General features: G+C 40.2%; 1 protein-coding gene across 1 annotated transcript in view; it reads left to right on the top strand.

Annotated features, from left to right (window-relative positions):
• Window positions 1–18,132, top strand: part of LOC128889736 (POU domain, class 2, transcription factor 1-like) — a 200,111-nt gene that overhangs the window by 109,268 nt on the left and 72,711 nt on the right. The window contains exon 3 of the mRNA XM_054147656.1: window positions 1,724–1,939. Within this exon, the coding sequence (XP_054003631.1) occupies window positions 1,724–1,939 (216 nt within the window). The remainder of the gene's footprint in view (window positions 1–1,723; window positions 1,940–18,132) is intronic.

Raw genomic sequence — 18,132 nt, 5'->3', positions numbered from 1 at the left:
GAGTCGTTTCTTCAGCCACGCGAAGCCTGGTCGAAGTTGGCATACGGTACAATGGAGGGTCCACCGCACCGCTCGGACGGAGGAGGTCAGCGGCCATTCTCTGATGATATTGATTAGCCGACGCCCTTAGTTAGCGCCAGCTACACTTTCTTCGGCCCCGCTGCCTCCCCTCTCGCTTGTGCATCTCTCTGTAAACGTTTCCTCTCGCTTCCTCAGCCTCCCGCCGCGAAAGTCTCCGGTATCCACCCTCTCTTTGTTTCCCTTCGCTCTGTGAACTTCCTCGACCGTTCTCCCGTCTCCGTCGCCAGCGTTTCTTCTTCCTCCGCCCTCGTTAACGAACGAGAGAGGAGACGGGGTGCGAGATGCCGATCGGAGAGAGACGGGATCGAGCCTGGGCTAAGTCTCTCCGACTAAATCATTCATCAAGCAAATAATACCGAGGCTGACTCACGTCTCACGCACGCGGGGGTGATACCGTGATCGCATGTTTCCGTCGCCACGTACGGGGTGTCTGGGAAACGCGAATTTCCCGAGATTCGACCATGGGACCCGGGGGATGATGAACTTTATTCCATCTTTCTATTTAACTATGGGCCGAATATTTGTTCTGCATTTGTTATTGGTTATTTTATATATTATATATGTAGGAGTCTAAAGGAAAAATAAAGCACGGAGATTTCAACCCACGATCTCGGATCCACAGTCGACCGCTTTACTTACGCGATCAATCCCGTACCCTACGTTTCGTGTTCTCGTTTTGACTCTTTATTGTTGGGTATGGAAGGCGCGGATACTACATATAATTAAGACATATTCGTCAATTTGTGAAAAAAACTAAAATTATTCGGTAAAATGTTGGTATATTAGCATGTGACACAAGCCCACAGGGGGTTAACTTTATTTTCTGCGAGTAAAATGAAAGTAAGCGTGAGTTTGTGAGTTGTATCTTGTCGGAGCAAGAAAGGGTAGGAAGCAATCCTCGTGGTCAAATTACAAGATTTCCTTTTCTATGCACTGTTGTAACTTTTTCGAAAGCATTGTTTTATTCTTTCCATTAGTAAATGATTTTCGCGTCTCGGGTTCAGAAGAATTCGATACACCCTGTAGAAGAGGGTGACGGGTTCGGAAACGGTCTGTGCCCCGTTGTAATTAGACACTGCAGCGTGGAGCAACATCCAGAGGCAGGCATTGTTCCCAGAAATTAAGGGAAACGAGGGAAAGCCGGGAAAACTGGCAGGAATAGGGGATTCGGAGGGTTGCTAATTACGCAAGCTCGCGAAGGGGGAGAAGCTATTTTCTGCGCAGACACAAAGACCCCAACGCGCGTTATATTAATACACAAGAGGGACGGGGAATTTGTTTCGGGGACTTCTTTTGCAATTTGATCCAGCCTCGATAACGCTGCGCCTGTAGAAATAATTTCTCGTCGTGTACTTTCGTTCCTCAAACACTTACTCTGGGTTAGGGAATTTCTTAAGGGTCTAAGAAATGTTTATAAATTCATAAATACGGGTCTATAGGTGAACAGAGGAATTTAGAATAAAATAAAGTATTCAGTGTCATAGTTTTATTTTATTATACGAATTCATTGCGTCAACAATTTCCTAAATTAGGATCGAGTTACGGAGGTCGGATAAAAACTAAGATGGGTAGAATCCGAATAAATAAAATTCAGAGATGCTGGTGTTACTCCTTGATTAACCATGCTCATTTTTTTCCACAGGTAAAGTTTGGATAGGCGATAACGAGGTCGCGTGGCGGACCGAATCCTTCAAGAGGACCTCACCTCTGAATCCCTGCGCCACCACGACTACCACGACGACGACAGGTGGCGGAACACCGGCACACCCCCACATGTCACCACCCACAGCCGCCCCCGTGACCACGCCTGATCATAGAAGCCCCAGCAACCTCCACGTTAAACTTGGAATTTCACCTGGTGAGTACCAAAATTTAGTTATAATTTTTATTATCAACCCGGATACAAATTTTTGTAAACAGTAAATAGAATGGTCCTGAAAGAGAAACACTCGTGATGTTTAAATCAGTCCTTGCTTGCAGTACTCACTTTTGAAATATCTAAGCGGTGGGAGAATATTAGAAAATAGCCAAAAAAATTATTTTGATACCAGATTACTCTGAAGAAATGATATTTTTTGTTAGCAGTAACAAGAATGGTCCTGAAACAAAAACACTCGTGACGTTTAAATCAGTACTCGCTTTTGAAATATCTAAATGCTGGGAGAAGATTAGAAAATGGCCAAACAAATTATTTTGATGCCAGATTACTCTGAAGTGATGAAATTTTCTTGAATGGTCCTGGAACAGAAACATTCGTGATGTTTAACTCAGTACTCACTTTTCAAATATCTAAGTGTTGGGTAAATATTAGAAAATACCAACAAATTATTTTAATACCAGATTACTCTAAAAGAGGCCCAAAACTAGCTTTGAAACCTCGACGTACATTAATAGAAAAAATTGTAATGAATAATTTCCCTGGCATTCTAGGATCATCTGATATTATAAAAGACACTTAAGCAAGAGGAAACATTTTTCTGTTCTCCTTGCTTGCAGATGTTATAAATTTATTCACGGTGCACGCGGAGATTGCAAGTTTGGCGAAAGGTCCTCGACGCGAGGGCAGTGTAAACAGTGTGGAAAAGTGAGGGTCGGTAGCTTAAAACGGCCTTAAGGCGAGGCCTCTTTAAATAATGCAATAAGCTTGATGTCATTTGCCGGACAATGAGGGAAGTTCCTTTTACGGGAAGGTCCGGTGAAATTGCCCCTCGCAGGTGCGTGCTTCCGACCCTCGACAAAACGTGACTCCGCCAATCACGATTCTCTGATTCGCGACGCTCGTCAATTTTGCTGTTTTCTTCTTAAACTGGTAATGGCAACCGATGACAATTACCGTTTTTGCGCGTGGTTGTCGCACCGTGAATTTCAATGTATCCTCTTGATTTATAATTTGCGCGAGGAATCATCAAAATACAGTTCCGAGGCGACATTAATACTGAATTACTATATCTCAAGAGTGATATTATAAAGACCATTATTTAAGGAATTTATCAGAATTTCTTTTAACGGAGTGTTTAAAGAAAATAAATTAGATCTTTTGTAGATATATTTAGTGATATCTAACTACCCTGTCTGAATTTTGTTAACGCGTTATAGTAGATATTTTAGGCGTTATAATTTGTGGAGACAGCTTTACAATTTTTAGAGCATAGATTTTTACCTGTTTTATAACCTTAACATATTCTAGCTTCGATGTGCCTTAATATTTAGAATAATCCCGAATGTTGATAAGGCAGTAACCTAATGTTTGATGAGTTGAAGAATTTTACGTTCCAATCGTAAATCAATCAAAGACGAATCCAAAAACGCTGTCAAGATGCTATCAGAGATAATCGCTCCTCGAAATCTCACTTTTTATCGTGCCGTGATTTCGATTCGTGACTCGTGACTCGTTTCTAAAAATACGATCAGACTTGAACCAGCGTTTCCAACAATCTATCGAGCGATTAGAAGGGTAATTGAACGTCGTTAGTTGGAAAGCCGTCCGGAAGTCATCGTTTGACGCATGCGGTATCTTTGGAAAATCGTAGCGAGCAGTCAACAAAGTTTCAGTTTTCCAAACCTGTTTCGTATAATTAATTTACAAAATTACCCATGCAAAGTTGAATAAAGAGGTTTTCATAAAAATTAGAATACCTTTGAAATAGTTTGTGGTTTATTTTCGGTCTGACACGTTCAAATATCTCCTGATATTATATCTTCTCTGATGAGAATATCGGTGTCAAGCATTTCAAATTTATACCTCTATGATAAATAATGAATTATTCATTTTCGGTAAGTGTGAGTAACTTAGCTTTTAAGTTCTAAGCAAGTTCTTATCAATTTTTACAGTTCCCTTTTCACTCTTATTCTTATAATTGATCCTGTAATTTAGATTTATTTTATTGTCAATGGTTTTCTATCAAAACATAAATTGATATTTTTACGAGAAAAATAGATAATGGATGTAAAGGATATTCATTCGCCCTAGATCTAGAACAAAACACCACCGTATTTAACGCTCGTCGAACCCCGTTCATTTTCACTCGTATATTTAATAGAAAGTAAAAAACGATTAGCAAGGAAATAAATTAAAATTAAATTACGAGACTGTTAATTTCGGCGAGTATTATGTGAAAATTCGCCGTCGTGGCGCGAAGAGCGCGGCATGGCATCGACTATCGATTCGAGACCGAAGCTGGAACGTCCAGGAAGGCGGATTCGGTTCGTGGAACGGCTCCTTTCGTTTGCTTAAATAAACATTGCTCGAACAATAGCGCGAGGGGGGCCTGATCGGGCCTCTTTCGACTGGCAATACGGTCGACGAAGGGATGGAGGCTGGTCTCTTGCTCTTTTCCGTGGAAAAGACAGGAAGCACTCCGCGCCGGCATGTTTAATGCATCGTTCGGGGCATTTCCATGTCAAACATCGCTTTGACTCGCGGAATTTAAAACCGTCTGGACCAAGAGCACACACGCTGGGTTGCGTGTGTATACGCTGATGGGAAAAACTACCCATCTTTATTTACCGTCGAGCCGACGACTGGACTGGATGCGCTAACGCTCCGACGATCGATAGGGGTCAAATGGGTTGGTCCCCAGCGATTTGAAAAATGCAATAATTGAAAGTGAAAATCATACCACATTTTCGTGCGAATCTGACGTATTTCATTTGACAGAAATGATTGGAAATGGGGGTATAATAAAGGAATAAAATGCTAATTTTATTAATTGAAAGTAATGATTTTATTTCTAAATGTCACGAATGAGCTAACTAATCGAGACTAACAGATAAACATTGTTAATAAAAGTTAGAAAGTATTTCTAGCTTTTTAGCTAGTATTTCTTGCTAGCAACGATTCTCAATAGCTCTTGAGAGAGCACGCCATATTCTAAATTTTCTCGCTTCTTATTCTGCAGTATACATACATTGTACATATATTCTCAATACATTTATTTATGTAGTAAAATTAAAGGTTGAATTATTCCAACAGAAATTATTTCATAGAGACCTCAGAGATAAGAAACAAGGAGTAAAGTTTATATTTCTGCAGTTTTGAGGCTACGCAAAATTTTGCAAGAGTCATTTTTCAAGAATAGATGTTAGATCCTCAAAGTTTTCTGCGATGAATAGAACGGGCGATATAATGTTGCAAAGGTTAAGCAGGCATTTGTTCGGGGGCGCGGAATCCAAATATTGGAATAATGATAGCCGCGGAGAACCATTGGAAGGACATAACAATTTGTTTCTCTTATCGTTGGTCACTTGCAGCACGTCGAGGAAAAATATTACGTCATGAGTATTACGATCTGGAAGGTTAAAGTGGGGCTCTAAATATAAGTTGATAGATAGATAGATTAATATTTATTGTTCCCGGATCTCCTTTACAGATATATCGTTTCAGGGAGTTATTGATGTACATTTCGATAAAATATAATCTCTGTGCTATGAAAAATCAAACAATAGTGAAATAGATGCAAGGCATATATATGTAAGTCAATAAAATAATTATCTGGAATTTTTAGTTGAAAACTTGTTTTCATTTTCACAATACATTTAACAGTACATTTAACTAGTACAGTTTGTGTATATCATGAATATATAAAAATCACTACTCGACACTGGATGAATATTTCTAATCGTCCCTCAAAGGACGAAAAATCGTGGAAGAAAGTAGTTACGACGGTCGTTTCCACTTTAAGAAAGGATACGCGTAGGAAAGCGCGGTCCTTCCAAGTCTATTTGCCTCGTAAAGCTATTCTGCCTAGCTGCCAAGTGTGTTTATTCGGTATATCAATAAGGACGAAGCGGGCGAGAGCGGGCACACGGTCCCCCAAGGATTTCGTCCTTCTCCGACGATGGCCTCTCTTCTGGACAGCTTGATAACATTATGTTTCTTGCGTCGACATATGCACTGGTCGATTTTTGAAGAATGAGGAGGGATAGCACCCTACGATGTTGCGGACCCAGTGGCTCCCACGGACATGTGTCCATGCGATGATCCTTTCGGCTCGGGAGGCTGCGTCAGGCCTTTAATAGATCCACGACCGTCCAGGATATATAGTCGAAGGTCGAACGATTAATCACAGGATCAATTAAAACTGTTTCGAGGAAGGAGGGAGGGAGTGTACTATTAATATCTTCTACGTGCTTCTTATACTCGTGTGAATATTTTGGTATTTGTCCTATTTGAGGTAAATGTAATTTTTCTTGTTTGATGGATGCATGATGTTCTCCGTTACGGATAACTGGAACGAAACTCTTAGAAGCTATACTAATAAACTCCAGTGTCTTAATAATGAAACTGAAAAATGTTTCATTTCGCGTAAAAAAAGCTAGGGTTCAAGTCATCAGTTTACTCATTTCGATACTGTTAGGAAAATAGAGACTCTTAAAGCTGGTACTTTTCGTCAACTTTCATCAAAACCTATCTTCGCAAAAAAATTTTTATTTTTACAATTGTTAAACATACGGATATTAATTTTATCTGTTTCAATCCTAAACACTGTCCTGTCGAAAAACCATTTTTACGATTGAATCGTGTTAAAACATCAGGTCGATGATTTAAACCTCCCGTGCTTAGATAGACTGCAACACAGGTCGATTTGATGAGAATGGCTGGCATCGAGGACTAAAAGTGATCGATTCGACGTGAAGCGACCCGAATCAATTAATTGTCGGTTGTTTGCTCGACGTAGCGATGTATATAACATACACGTAGGGATATAACGGGTCGCGCGCGACAGACGAGCGAACGAGAAACGAAAGAAGAAGGATTGCGGACAAGCGGCTCTTAAAAAGTAATCTTCGAAGTCGGTGAACTGTGTAACGTAGTCTCGTCGCGTGTAAATTACGCGTCCCGGTTACGGAAGGATCCTTTCTTGCCCGTTCCTCTCGGATGTATCTCTCCCTAGGGACTATCATTCTTTTCCTCGGGAACTGCCTCTTCCCTCCGAGGTATTTAAATTCCGTTTATTCGGCCAACCCGAGCGAATTATTTTGCGTGTCTACGTGTTACGACTGGACGGACATCGAAGCAAGAAATATGCGCAAGAACGTAACCGCGGCGTGGCTCGTTTGCATGTTAATCAAATTCTGCTTACTTTTATAATGGATGGTATTACACGAAGTAAAAACGCGAGCCGACGATTTCAGCTACTCGTATTTCTCGGAAACTGACGCTGGTTTACTTAGAGACTTTGAGAATATTATCGTGCAGATATGGATCGAGTACAACTATGGTTGTCCAAATGGTGATCAAGGTTTATCGAAATCATATTGGTACATATCGATTTCTCTATGTAGAAAGCTATTTGTTTATAGTTATCAGTTTAGTAAACAGAAAAAGAAAATACCGGAATGGTATAGTGACTGGAAACTTTCAGGATTGGTTCCTCTAGTAAGATGAAATCGAAAAGTCTTTTACTATTTCGCAATTCGAAGCCTCGTTATTAGTGATGCGCACGAGACAAGACGAGATTTCTACGATCTCGATCTTAATCTCGAAAAATCTCTTAGATTATACGGGTTTAAGGGTTCCATTTCGCACAGAATGTAAGTACATTACAAATAGGATAATTTTATAATGCAAGAAAACAACATTTCAGAAAATACGTATGTTGTAGTTTGATCTGTAATTTAAAAACACAAATTGTCGTGATAATTGATTAACATTTTGCAATAAAAATGTATCAATGTTAATACATAATTTATAAAAATGAATTTTTCTGGAAACTAATATACTGGATACTTCGTTCTTTTACGGACCACTAGTACCAGCCTCGGCTGTTGATGTTGTCCCTGTAAATCTAAAACTAGTCTCACTTTACACTTTACACTTTAAACTTTACAAGTTCGCAGCCATTAGCTCTCGATATTATTCGCGACGAAGGATTGTTCGTTACGAATAATACCGATTACCAGCTCTCACCACGTGGAGGTTGCTGCGGCTGGAGACCCGGAGATAGAAGGAATCAAAGTTCCTTCGATCTCCCTCTACATAGAGTATACATACATAGATGCATACCCTTACATAGAGTCGACGAGTTTAATACTAAAAGTACGAAACCGTGGAAATCAAAGAAAACAAAGTCCCTTTGATTTCCAAAGTCCAAGTCTGACTCTGCCAAATAATTATTTGAACTAAGAGGGGTGAAGCTAAATCGCGACACGACGCGACCATGAAACTGGACTTACTGAGTCAGTCCCGTTTCCTCTTGATGGATCTGGACTCGAGAGGAAGACGACCGACGCCTCCGAACCAGTCCTCCACACCCTGCATCCCGTTGGGAGCCACTATAGGACACGACTTGTATCCGTCTCACTGCGCTTTGGACTTACTGCACTACGTCGGGAGCCTGGGACTACACTAAACGTGATGCAGAAAGTAGAGGACCGATTCGGAGGAGCCGATTGTCTTTCTCTCGAATACAGATCCACCAGGAGGACGGCAACCGACCTTTCTCTCCAGTTACACAGTTGCAATAGTGACCGAAATGGAGCACGATGTTACGAGCCCAATATGGACTTACGAACAAACAAAACAAGTTGATTAATAATTTCTTGGCAGAGGACAGACTCTCATACGTACATGCCTTAAAACTACCCAAACCAAACTAAGATACCCACAACCAATACCAAGCGACGATAACTACGGGAAACTACACAAACAAAGGTAGGAGGAACGCGAGACGCGAGACGCGGACACGCGATCGCGAGATCCATATCGACCGATGGATCGTCGAAGAATGAGTTCTCACCCCTTGTATACCTGTGTCAAGGGTCGCGGCTCGCTATCGAAGTAGTGAAGGGGAAGGGCGAACAACCGCGTGACAGGTCGATTCGAGGCTCGTTGGATCCATCGAGGAAATAATTCGCGAAACATAAATATTATAGCAAACTCCTATTCCCCATCATTGTTTAAATAATAAGTATTGTTAATAATTAATTTAACTATTGTCAGAAATTAATATTTAGTTGGTCTAATCAACAGATATTAAAATATTGACAAATTTCTCACGATTACTTATTTAAATTTTATTCTCAACTTTTCATGTGCGGAAATATTGCTTTCTCGAAAAACATTGGTATAATGATCTGAAACTTTAAAATGCATTAAATATGTACATCTCCGAATTAATTGAATATTTACAATGCATGTACTAGCATTTAGTCTTCGATTAAATATTAATAAGAATCACGGTTCAGAATAAGTATTCATCGAACACAGTAATCGTGAAACATTTTTCTATATCGTTATATCTGTTAGCTGAAATAACTAAAAATTAATTTTTGACAATAGTTACATTAATTATTAACAGTTACATTAATATTATAATAGAAGATCCTACACTTTCGTTAAATCCTTAGAAAGTTGAAGTATTTTTGGAAGGTGGAAATGAGTTAACAGGTTAAAAAGAAACTATAGAAAGTTTCATGCAGGACGCTGAGGTTAGACTGATGTTTTACAGGTACGAGTAATACAATGTTTACGACTGATCGCGAGATGGGAGTTGCATCGCACTTTGTATAACGTTTAGACGACTTTCGCGTAATTTTTCTGCTGGTTTCATACGGAATAAATTGTAGTTTGTACGGGGCAGTTGGTATCTCCATTTTACCGTGCAGTTTGAAATATCGAGCAGCGCCCATATGCGAGCCAATAACCGAGGCTACGCGTCGTCGGTGTATAGGACGGTTTCATATACGTTGGCGAGGGACGCGAGAAAGGGTGGCTTGAAATATTGGCTACATAGATTTCGACCATTATTGCCGCGTGTAAAACACGGCGACATTTGGCGCTAAATCGATCAGGGCGAGCTGCGTCGCGGCATGTCAATGCTCCTCTCGCGAAGGGCTAAGGATGCTCGCGGACTTTGAAGCCACTTCTACAAACAATTCACTCTTGAAGTCGTCAAATATCAGAGACGAGCAAAATTCTTGCCTAAGTACAAATTTCGAACAATGAATAAAATGTGAACAAATATTTGCTCATTTCTCATAGAATAAAAATATAGTAAGTGTTCTACCCTATGACTAATGGAAACAAGAGCTTCTACTTGGGGAAGGTCTTTTCTCATGCTATTGTGTGCGATAGTTTAATAATACATTATTCATCAATGCAATTCCCTAGGCTTGTTAGTGGTAAAGAACCATGATCGACCAATGTAAATTGTGCCTATCAATGTATCGGACGAGAGCAAAAATTCTGTCTATACATGTACCCAACGTATCGCTGCAAATTGTTATTAATGCATCTCCAGCTCGATCTAACACGCACACTCCATTGTTAGACTCAGGGAATTGATTTTCCATCGATGTATACCTGTTACGAAATTTTACTCGACGAGTTTCTTCATCCACAATACCTTTCCCACAAACGACACAAATATTTCTTACAGCTTCAACCGCGTTATTATCTGTGTCGAAATCGTACAAAATGCAACGTTTGACGCACATCGATCATTTTTCTTAATTAATTCGATACTAATAATCTGTATCTACATTTTGAAAGTGGAGATAAAATTATTTTAGACTTTTTGGACTCTCCAGAGTGTAGTAAATATTTAAATGTTAGATGTAATTTAGGAAATTAAATTTACATATCATATTTGATTTGAAGAGACTCGTTCAAACTGTATGACGTACCACGCGGATGTATTGTTCGTACAATAAAAAATTCCTTTCTAATTAAACAATTTTTCTGAATGTACTATGTGTTAACTACAAAGTTTGAATATTTCTACACAAAGACATGTCTTTAATATCGCACAAAACTTTTTTATGTCGTGCACGTAATCGCTTCATCTGAAATTAATTGTTTCTGCGAAGGACGAACATCAAATGAACAAAGAAACTCTAAATTAGATTACAAATTATGCACAGATCGCTCTGGAAAGTCGAGGAGATGCTTTTCTTTTTCAGCCAATTTCAAAAAACATTTCTTCGTCGACTTGGGGGCGGTGCGAAAACGAACGAAACGTTTGCACTTGCTCCATACTTATGGAGGACCGTATGCCGCGGTCTAAGAATAACAACGATAAAGTATTCTCGCCATGAATATTTCGTATCTTCTACGGGGATCTCCCTGCTCGAACGTCGTTCAAATTGAATTCTGATTTAACTGGCCGCGTCTTGCCAGCACGGAAATATCCCCCGATGGCGTCGCTGTCGCACCAAGAAGCCCGTCCTCGTGGGTCGATTACTTGCGCGGGAATTTCCAACGAATCGAAGGGAGAGATCTACGCGACGAGTTTCGCAGTCTACGATCCGCGTATAGTCGCGTTCTCATATAAGTTGCGTGATTTATCGTCGCGCAGTTAAGCGCACAGATTTATAGGGACCGAACCCGCGCCCGAGTTTTATGGCTGCAGGAATTGTTTCAAACTGTTGAAAACCCTCTTCGGGCGTATATCCGCGTTCTTGCGCAGCGAGAACGCTCGAAGGATCAATTAAAAATAGTATTGCAACCGTGACTCGAGCAGTTATTGAAACGTATGTTACACGAGTCATTTTTCAAATAATTTCCTGTTACCTTGCTATGGAGCACACTTCCTGAATAAGTGGGGTCGTTCGACTGGTTGCCGAAAGTGAATTATGTTTTGTGTCATTATTATTTGTGGATCAATGCGAAATAAAAGGGTGAAATAATAATATAAGGTAAAGAGTTTTAATTAAGATAATGAAATTATTAAATAATAAGCGATATGAAGAGTTTGCAAAATTTAAATACAAACCTTAAAGTTAAAAGTATGAGAACATAATCAATGTACTCGTGTAATTTATGCATCTCAAACAAATGATTATGATAAACGTAAAACTTAATTTTTGTCTTATAGTCAGTTTATCCCCCCAACAATTATTTTTATTTTGGCGTAGAGCAACCAATTCCAATTGCAAAACCGATTTCATTCACATTTTCTTTAATTTAGAAGAATAGTGCTCACGCTTTACCTCTCTTAAATGATATTGCAAAACAAATACGATAGCTTAAGTTTCAACTATGAATACGAGCAAGCCCTCCCCGAATAGTGTCACCCAATAAATCATGCGTTTACGCGGGTCGTTCTCGATTATTTTTCACGCGCGATCGTCGATCAACGGCGTGGGGAAAAAAATGAAATACGCGCCGATAATTGATGACCCCCTTTAATAAGCAGGAAAGACGTCGTTTCGAAGCGAGCGCAAAAAGCTCGAGGCGGTCGCGTGGATTCGTTCGACGAAAGCAGCTGCTCGCCACAAATTAGCATCGGCCTATAAACGGTAGCGGGTTTCGACAGTCCGCGAGCTCGGTGTTCAGGAACCGGTGAGTTAATTGAAGAGTTAATAAGCCTGCACTAAAGCAGCCAGCTTCGGTTAGAACACGTTGATGATTGGTCGGCGGGTCTAAGATCTTGTCAATGGCGTTATTAGTTGACATCGAGGATATTTAACGCTTAATCAAGAAAGGAATAGGCAAATTAGAGAAAAATGTTGTTGGGCTAATTTTTAAGGAATAGGTGATTTGCAAAGGAATTTCTATAAACAGAAGTTTAATATTCAATTTTTTGTATAGAAAAATAGATTAAATTGGAGGTACAGCAAGCCGACGTAATTGTTTTTAATCAAACTGTTTCATGAAGTTGAAATTCAAGAAACAGTTTTTCAATTCATTTATTAAACGGAGACGGAATTGATTTTTTAAATTTTTGCAGTGAAGTACTCCCTTAAGAAATATTCATAAAATGAATCATGAAAATAACAAAAGTCAATCGATCAATCGAACTATCCATGATCATAAGTCTGAATGCATTCGGTATCAGAGGCAAACGAACGTTCGTTCCCCTCGTAATTCATGTTTTCCTAAAGCATTCCGTGAACAAACTAAAAAGTATATCGAAAAAGAAACACGACCCAGTTTTTCGACAAACGGATTCAATCTCTTTCATCGCTCGCAGGTGAACTGCAATTTCCTCCTCCTATAGTCGATCGCATTCTCTCTGTGGACAATTCGAAGAAACCCCAGCCGCATTGTTCGCGTTCTTCCGGAAGAAGTCGAGGCTGCGATTCCGTATGAAAAATTAATAATTCCTTGGAAAGTCTGCGTCAATCGTCAGGAATGATTACACGTGCATTTTCGCCAATTACTTTCATCGTTGACAAATATTCTATAATTGCAAGGCTAAGTTTCTTTTTACAGTTAGAGTAACACGAGAGAAATGTTTTATGGTATCTTATCCATATTAATGTAAGTTAAACTAATGAAGGTAGTTATATTTTCTTTTAATCTCTCTACGCGTTTCGTACCTTCCACAATTCAGAAATGTCCAATCTTTATTACAAAGTTAATTGCATTTCTGGAACATCGAACATTCACCATTAATTTTGTAAACAAGCAAAACACTTCCTCCATAAAAATGAATGCCTAACTCCAAGTAGTAAGACCATAAAATCGATAATTTTATCGAATAGTAATATAACTACAGGATAACTCTGAAAAAATGAAAATAAAACTGCATACGTGAAAGTAAAATTAAAAAATGTACCACAAATTGTCAACAGACCTAAATAAATAATTAAAGGATCACCCTGGGAATTGAGTACCAATCGTCAAGCATGCAAAATCGGTTTCCTAAGGTTCGTTCGTCGATTCGCGAGGCCCGCGTCTAAAAAGGGTACCAATTACCTCTAAAATTTATAATAACGCGCGATTTACCATAATTAATCGATTACGCCGGCGGGACGTGCGCTGGCCGACTCGAGCTCGCAGCGTACAGCTCGCCACACCAACCGTGGGTATTTTTTGAGATCATAATTTTAGATAGGCCGCTCGGCGTTCTCGCTGACGCAAATGGCGGCGTGTAGGCAAATTGAGGTGAGATTGGGGGTCAGCACTACGCCGCTGACCGTTACGGGGGCCCCAGCCGCGAGTGTACCGGGCGATACAAAAGCAATTTGCAACTTTGTCGTCCAACCGATGTAATCTCAAACCCTTTCTCTAGCACTCAATTTTCGTCCATGAAAGTATAGCACCTCGTGGGATCTATAATTAATCTTAGGTTAACAGATCAGAACCTGAGAACTTTTCTGACAAATTTTTAGATCAATGTGTTCAATAGATAATTCGTTTGTATATTGAAAAGAAAATGATATAAATGATGCAGTGGGACTTAAGCGTAATAGAAGATTTCTCTTCAGAGAGAATTTTATAGTTGGTACAGGAACGGTTGCTGCGTGTTTCGAATCGTTGAACCGTGAAGAAACAGGTTGATGGTAAAATGCAGAGATAAAAAGTAGAGAATATGTTCATTGTAATAATACTCGTGTTTGGGATACAGAGCATAAGCCTGCTTCTGAACTAAAGTGAGGGAAGCTGTTGTTACGTTGTCTCTCATTTTTCTCTCGTCTCTGTGGATACATAATACGTGGACTATTGAAATGTGGTTTGGTTAAATCAAACAATTCTCACAAATGCGTTGCTACGTCGACTGTCCAATATTAAATGTCTGGAGAGGTTCTAAAGGTTTATTCAACTTCTAATGAAACGACAAATAGAAGTATTCCATAATTCAATGGAATCTTCTTTTATATCAGCCTCAATTTAAAATAGTGATCACAGTGGCGACTTGCTAACAATTCCTTTAACCTAGGCTGGCGAAAGAAATACGAAGAGAACATCTATTAATATATGATTCGCTTAGAAGCAATTCATTTATACTTATGTACTAGGTCATTGAACTGGTTTTAAAATCCTCTATCTTGATAAGGAAGCCAAAACGTACCGATTCATTAAAAAAAAATGGAGGTAGCCTTCAAATGTCCAAAGTACCTTCACCTGCAAGAAAACTATTATCGCCACCGGATGGCCCCTTCGTGCAATTTTATTTTACCAAATATTTCTGTGAAACTTATAATTTCGAAGACATCTGAGGCGTTAATAGTTATTGCTCCACCCTGTATTTAACTAGATTTATAATCCTTCATGAAATGTGCCAGCTTATAAAAAATCCGAATGACTTTTACAATCGAAAGGTTTCCTTTTGTTCATTTGCTGATTAGCCCCCTCATCCATGATGCAGATACCTAGACAGCGTTTCTGATGACTAACAGAAGATTGCATCGCCCTTCAGGGAAAATCGTATATGTCGCGGTGGGCTCATACTCGCGACGACAGGTACTCCATGGATGCAGATTAGCTCTCCTGAAGAAACCCGCGTTATCCAGCCAAGCTATTAAGATCGCCGTCGCGAAGGGGGTATTAATAATGAGCCGGTAAAAAGTCTCAGGCGGAGGATCAATTATTTTCTTGTCTCGTTTAACACCGCCGTTATTCCGTCGGTATCGTCGGTATGCATGCGTAATGACTCTATTTCAGCAAGGTGGCGCGATTTTACCATCGGTGACCGAAGAGGGCCGCACGAGGTCTGCAATTAACGCGCGAAAGCCTGGAAAAATTGCCAAGTCGTCCCACTTAGCCCAAAGAAAGAAAAACGCTGAACGGATAAATCGCGCTTGCAACTCCGTTGCTCTATTTAGGCTTCCTTTCATCCTGGCGGATGCGCGCGAATACGTAACCGACCTCCGCGTCATACCGCGCTTTCGCTCCTGTCGGTGTCCAAAGAGAACTCGTAGAGTATCAACCGAACTACTAATTAAGGAGCAGGGGAGTGGAGAAGTAGAAGAGCATTTTATTTTTTTGGTTGCGCTGTGAATCACGCGTATAGTATTCAGCGATTGAGAGGAGAAAGGGAAATGATTCTCAAGCATCTGCAATATCTACATTAGCGACTTACCTGTAGCTGACGGATGTGTTTCAAAAGGAGGTACGATGTAGTTCACGAAAGTAGTAAATTCTAGAAATCTCGAATTCGAAAATACGGTAAATTAACCATTCATCTAATTTGAGATTAGAAAATCATGTCACCCTTGGCCCTTTGATAATCATTTTATTGACTCTTCGAGTTCCAATGAAATTTAACATAATTGCTGGTTGATTTACTGCGTCGAACCTCGTGGTGACCAAGAGTCATCACCTCTCGGGCGCAAAGGGTTAAGAAGATGTCATTTGCCATTTTCCTACAGTTTTCTCTTAAGAAGTGTGAAGTGATATATGTCAGCTAGGCTGTGGATCTAGGACAGACATGCAACTACATCTATTAGCTAATAAAAGGGATTTCACATGATCTATCATGTGAAAGAGTAACTCAACACGTTAAATAACACTCCTAGATAACAGTAACGCAATATCAAGTCGTCGGCCTGAAAAACAAATTTTATATTTTAGTTGAGCCTAGTTGAAGTGAAGACTCTATTAGCGAGGTGTCAATGAACTTGTTTCCTTCTGAGCTACTTAATCACTTTGCCATTTGAATAAGAAGGTTAGACTGAAACAATTTTCAGGAAATTAAATTAATTCTCTCATGCTCCTTCCAATCGTCACTCAAGAGAACCTAGCTCCCTCTTCGAAACATTTAAAATACATCGTACAATATATTGACCACTATTGGCATTTGATGGAAGCGAATTTTCAATGACTTCTCGGTTTGGAACTTGACCCTTAGACCATTCACGAACTCGACTGTACACGAAAATATACTACGAGAAATCTATCCGTGCAGTCTTCCAATTGTAGAAGTTTTCCCTCCCCTAGAGAAGATATAGTACACTTGTGTCAGTCTACGTTTTCTCCAACATGGATCTACAATGTCACAAATGCTGATCACCGAGTCTTGAAACCCTCGATTCGGTTTCACACGAATCGAGGAACGATTTCGCGATAACTCAGGCGAGCCAGACGGCGTTGACATGATGGGGCCTCAACGATGTCTCAGGTATTCCCGGATTCGATTTCTTCCCGGCGTTGATTTATAGAGTCGCGATTTCTCAGCAGCTCGGTAACGTCCGAAGAGTCCGTTGAAGATTTATGACGTACCGAAAAAACGCCCGCGGTGTACACCTTAAACGGCAGTGCTGAACCAAGTGGGGACCCATTACGGGCCAAATGATTTCATCGACAAACTCCCATCGGATCTTTACCACAATTTTATTTATTTATTCGTTTAATGACTTTATCGAGTGGATATGGAAGGGTGTACGTATAAGGCGCTGGCTATTGTCCTAAGGAGGCGAGGTTCGGTTAAAACGCTATTTTTAACCCTTCAATTAAATTTTATTTACAGACTATTGGAGACTACATAATCAAACATTTATCGTGGTACTTATTTTTGTAATTTCACTGAGATTCAAGTATTTCTAGTTCTTCAGTGAAAATAACTGTCACCCATATATGGATGACGTGTCGTTCAACGTGTTAAATACCACAAGGGCGCATATTAAAATTTGGCATTAATTCACAACTCTAGACTGGACTTAGGTAGCAATAGGTGCAATAATAAATGTAAAACAGATTACGTACTCTTATACAATAAAAAAGCAAACAAACAAGAGCTTAAACCCTATTCCCTAATATTGAGCATAGACATTTCTTTGGACAATCGTTATCAAGTGGTCCACGTTTCGCTGGATCTCGATACAGCATCACCACGATACCCAACCCGTACCTCACGTCACAACAGTCGTATTCCTCATTTTCCACGAACTCGACTACAGTCGCGGAACAGCGAGTATCACCCAGTATATGAATCCGCGCGAACCACCGCGTAATACCAAGGGATCGCGGTGGACCGGCTAACGTGATTATTATAAAGTCAATACGTTGCTAACTCATCAGCCAGCTCCGCCCTCTAACAGCCCGGTAATATGCACCGGCCAAGAAGTCAGTTACGCTCTATCAGTGCTGGCTCTCTTGCTCCCTGCCCTTTTCCCTTCTCGTTTTCTCTCATCCTGTCCTTTTTTCCATCCCTCGCACCACCGATAATACCTTCTTCCTCTTTTCCTCGTCCCTGGAGGAGGACGGCAAGGTGCGTCGAGATCTCCTCTCGCTCCTCCCGAGAGGCAAGTGTCTACCTACATCGGATAGGCACGTAAATACCTACCTACGCGTGTAACCTACCGTACGTACACCTCTCTACCTGGCACTCTCACCCTTTCTCTCTCTCTCTCTCTCTCTCTCTCTCTCTCTCTCTCTCTCTCTCT

This window comes from Hylaeus anthracinus, unplaced genomic scaffold (assembly GCF_026225885.1).
Source record: "Hylaeus anthracinus isolate JK02 unplaced genomic scaffold, UHH_iyHylAnth1.0_haploid 11997, whole genome shotgun sequence".
In the NCBI taxonomy this organism is placed as follows: domain Eukaryota; kingdom Metazoa; phylum Arthropoda; class Insecta; order Hymenoptera; family Colletidae; genus Hylaeus; species Hylaeus anthracinus.
The sequence above is the reverse complement of the archived record's forward strand: the minus strand, read 5'-3'. Positions and strand labels throughout refer to the sequence as shown.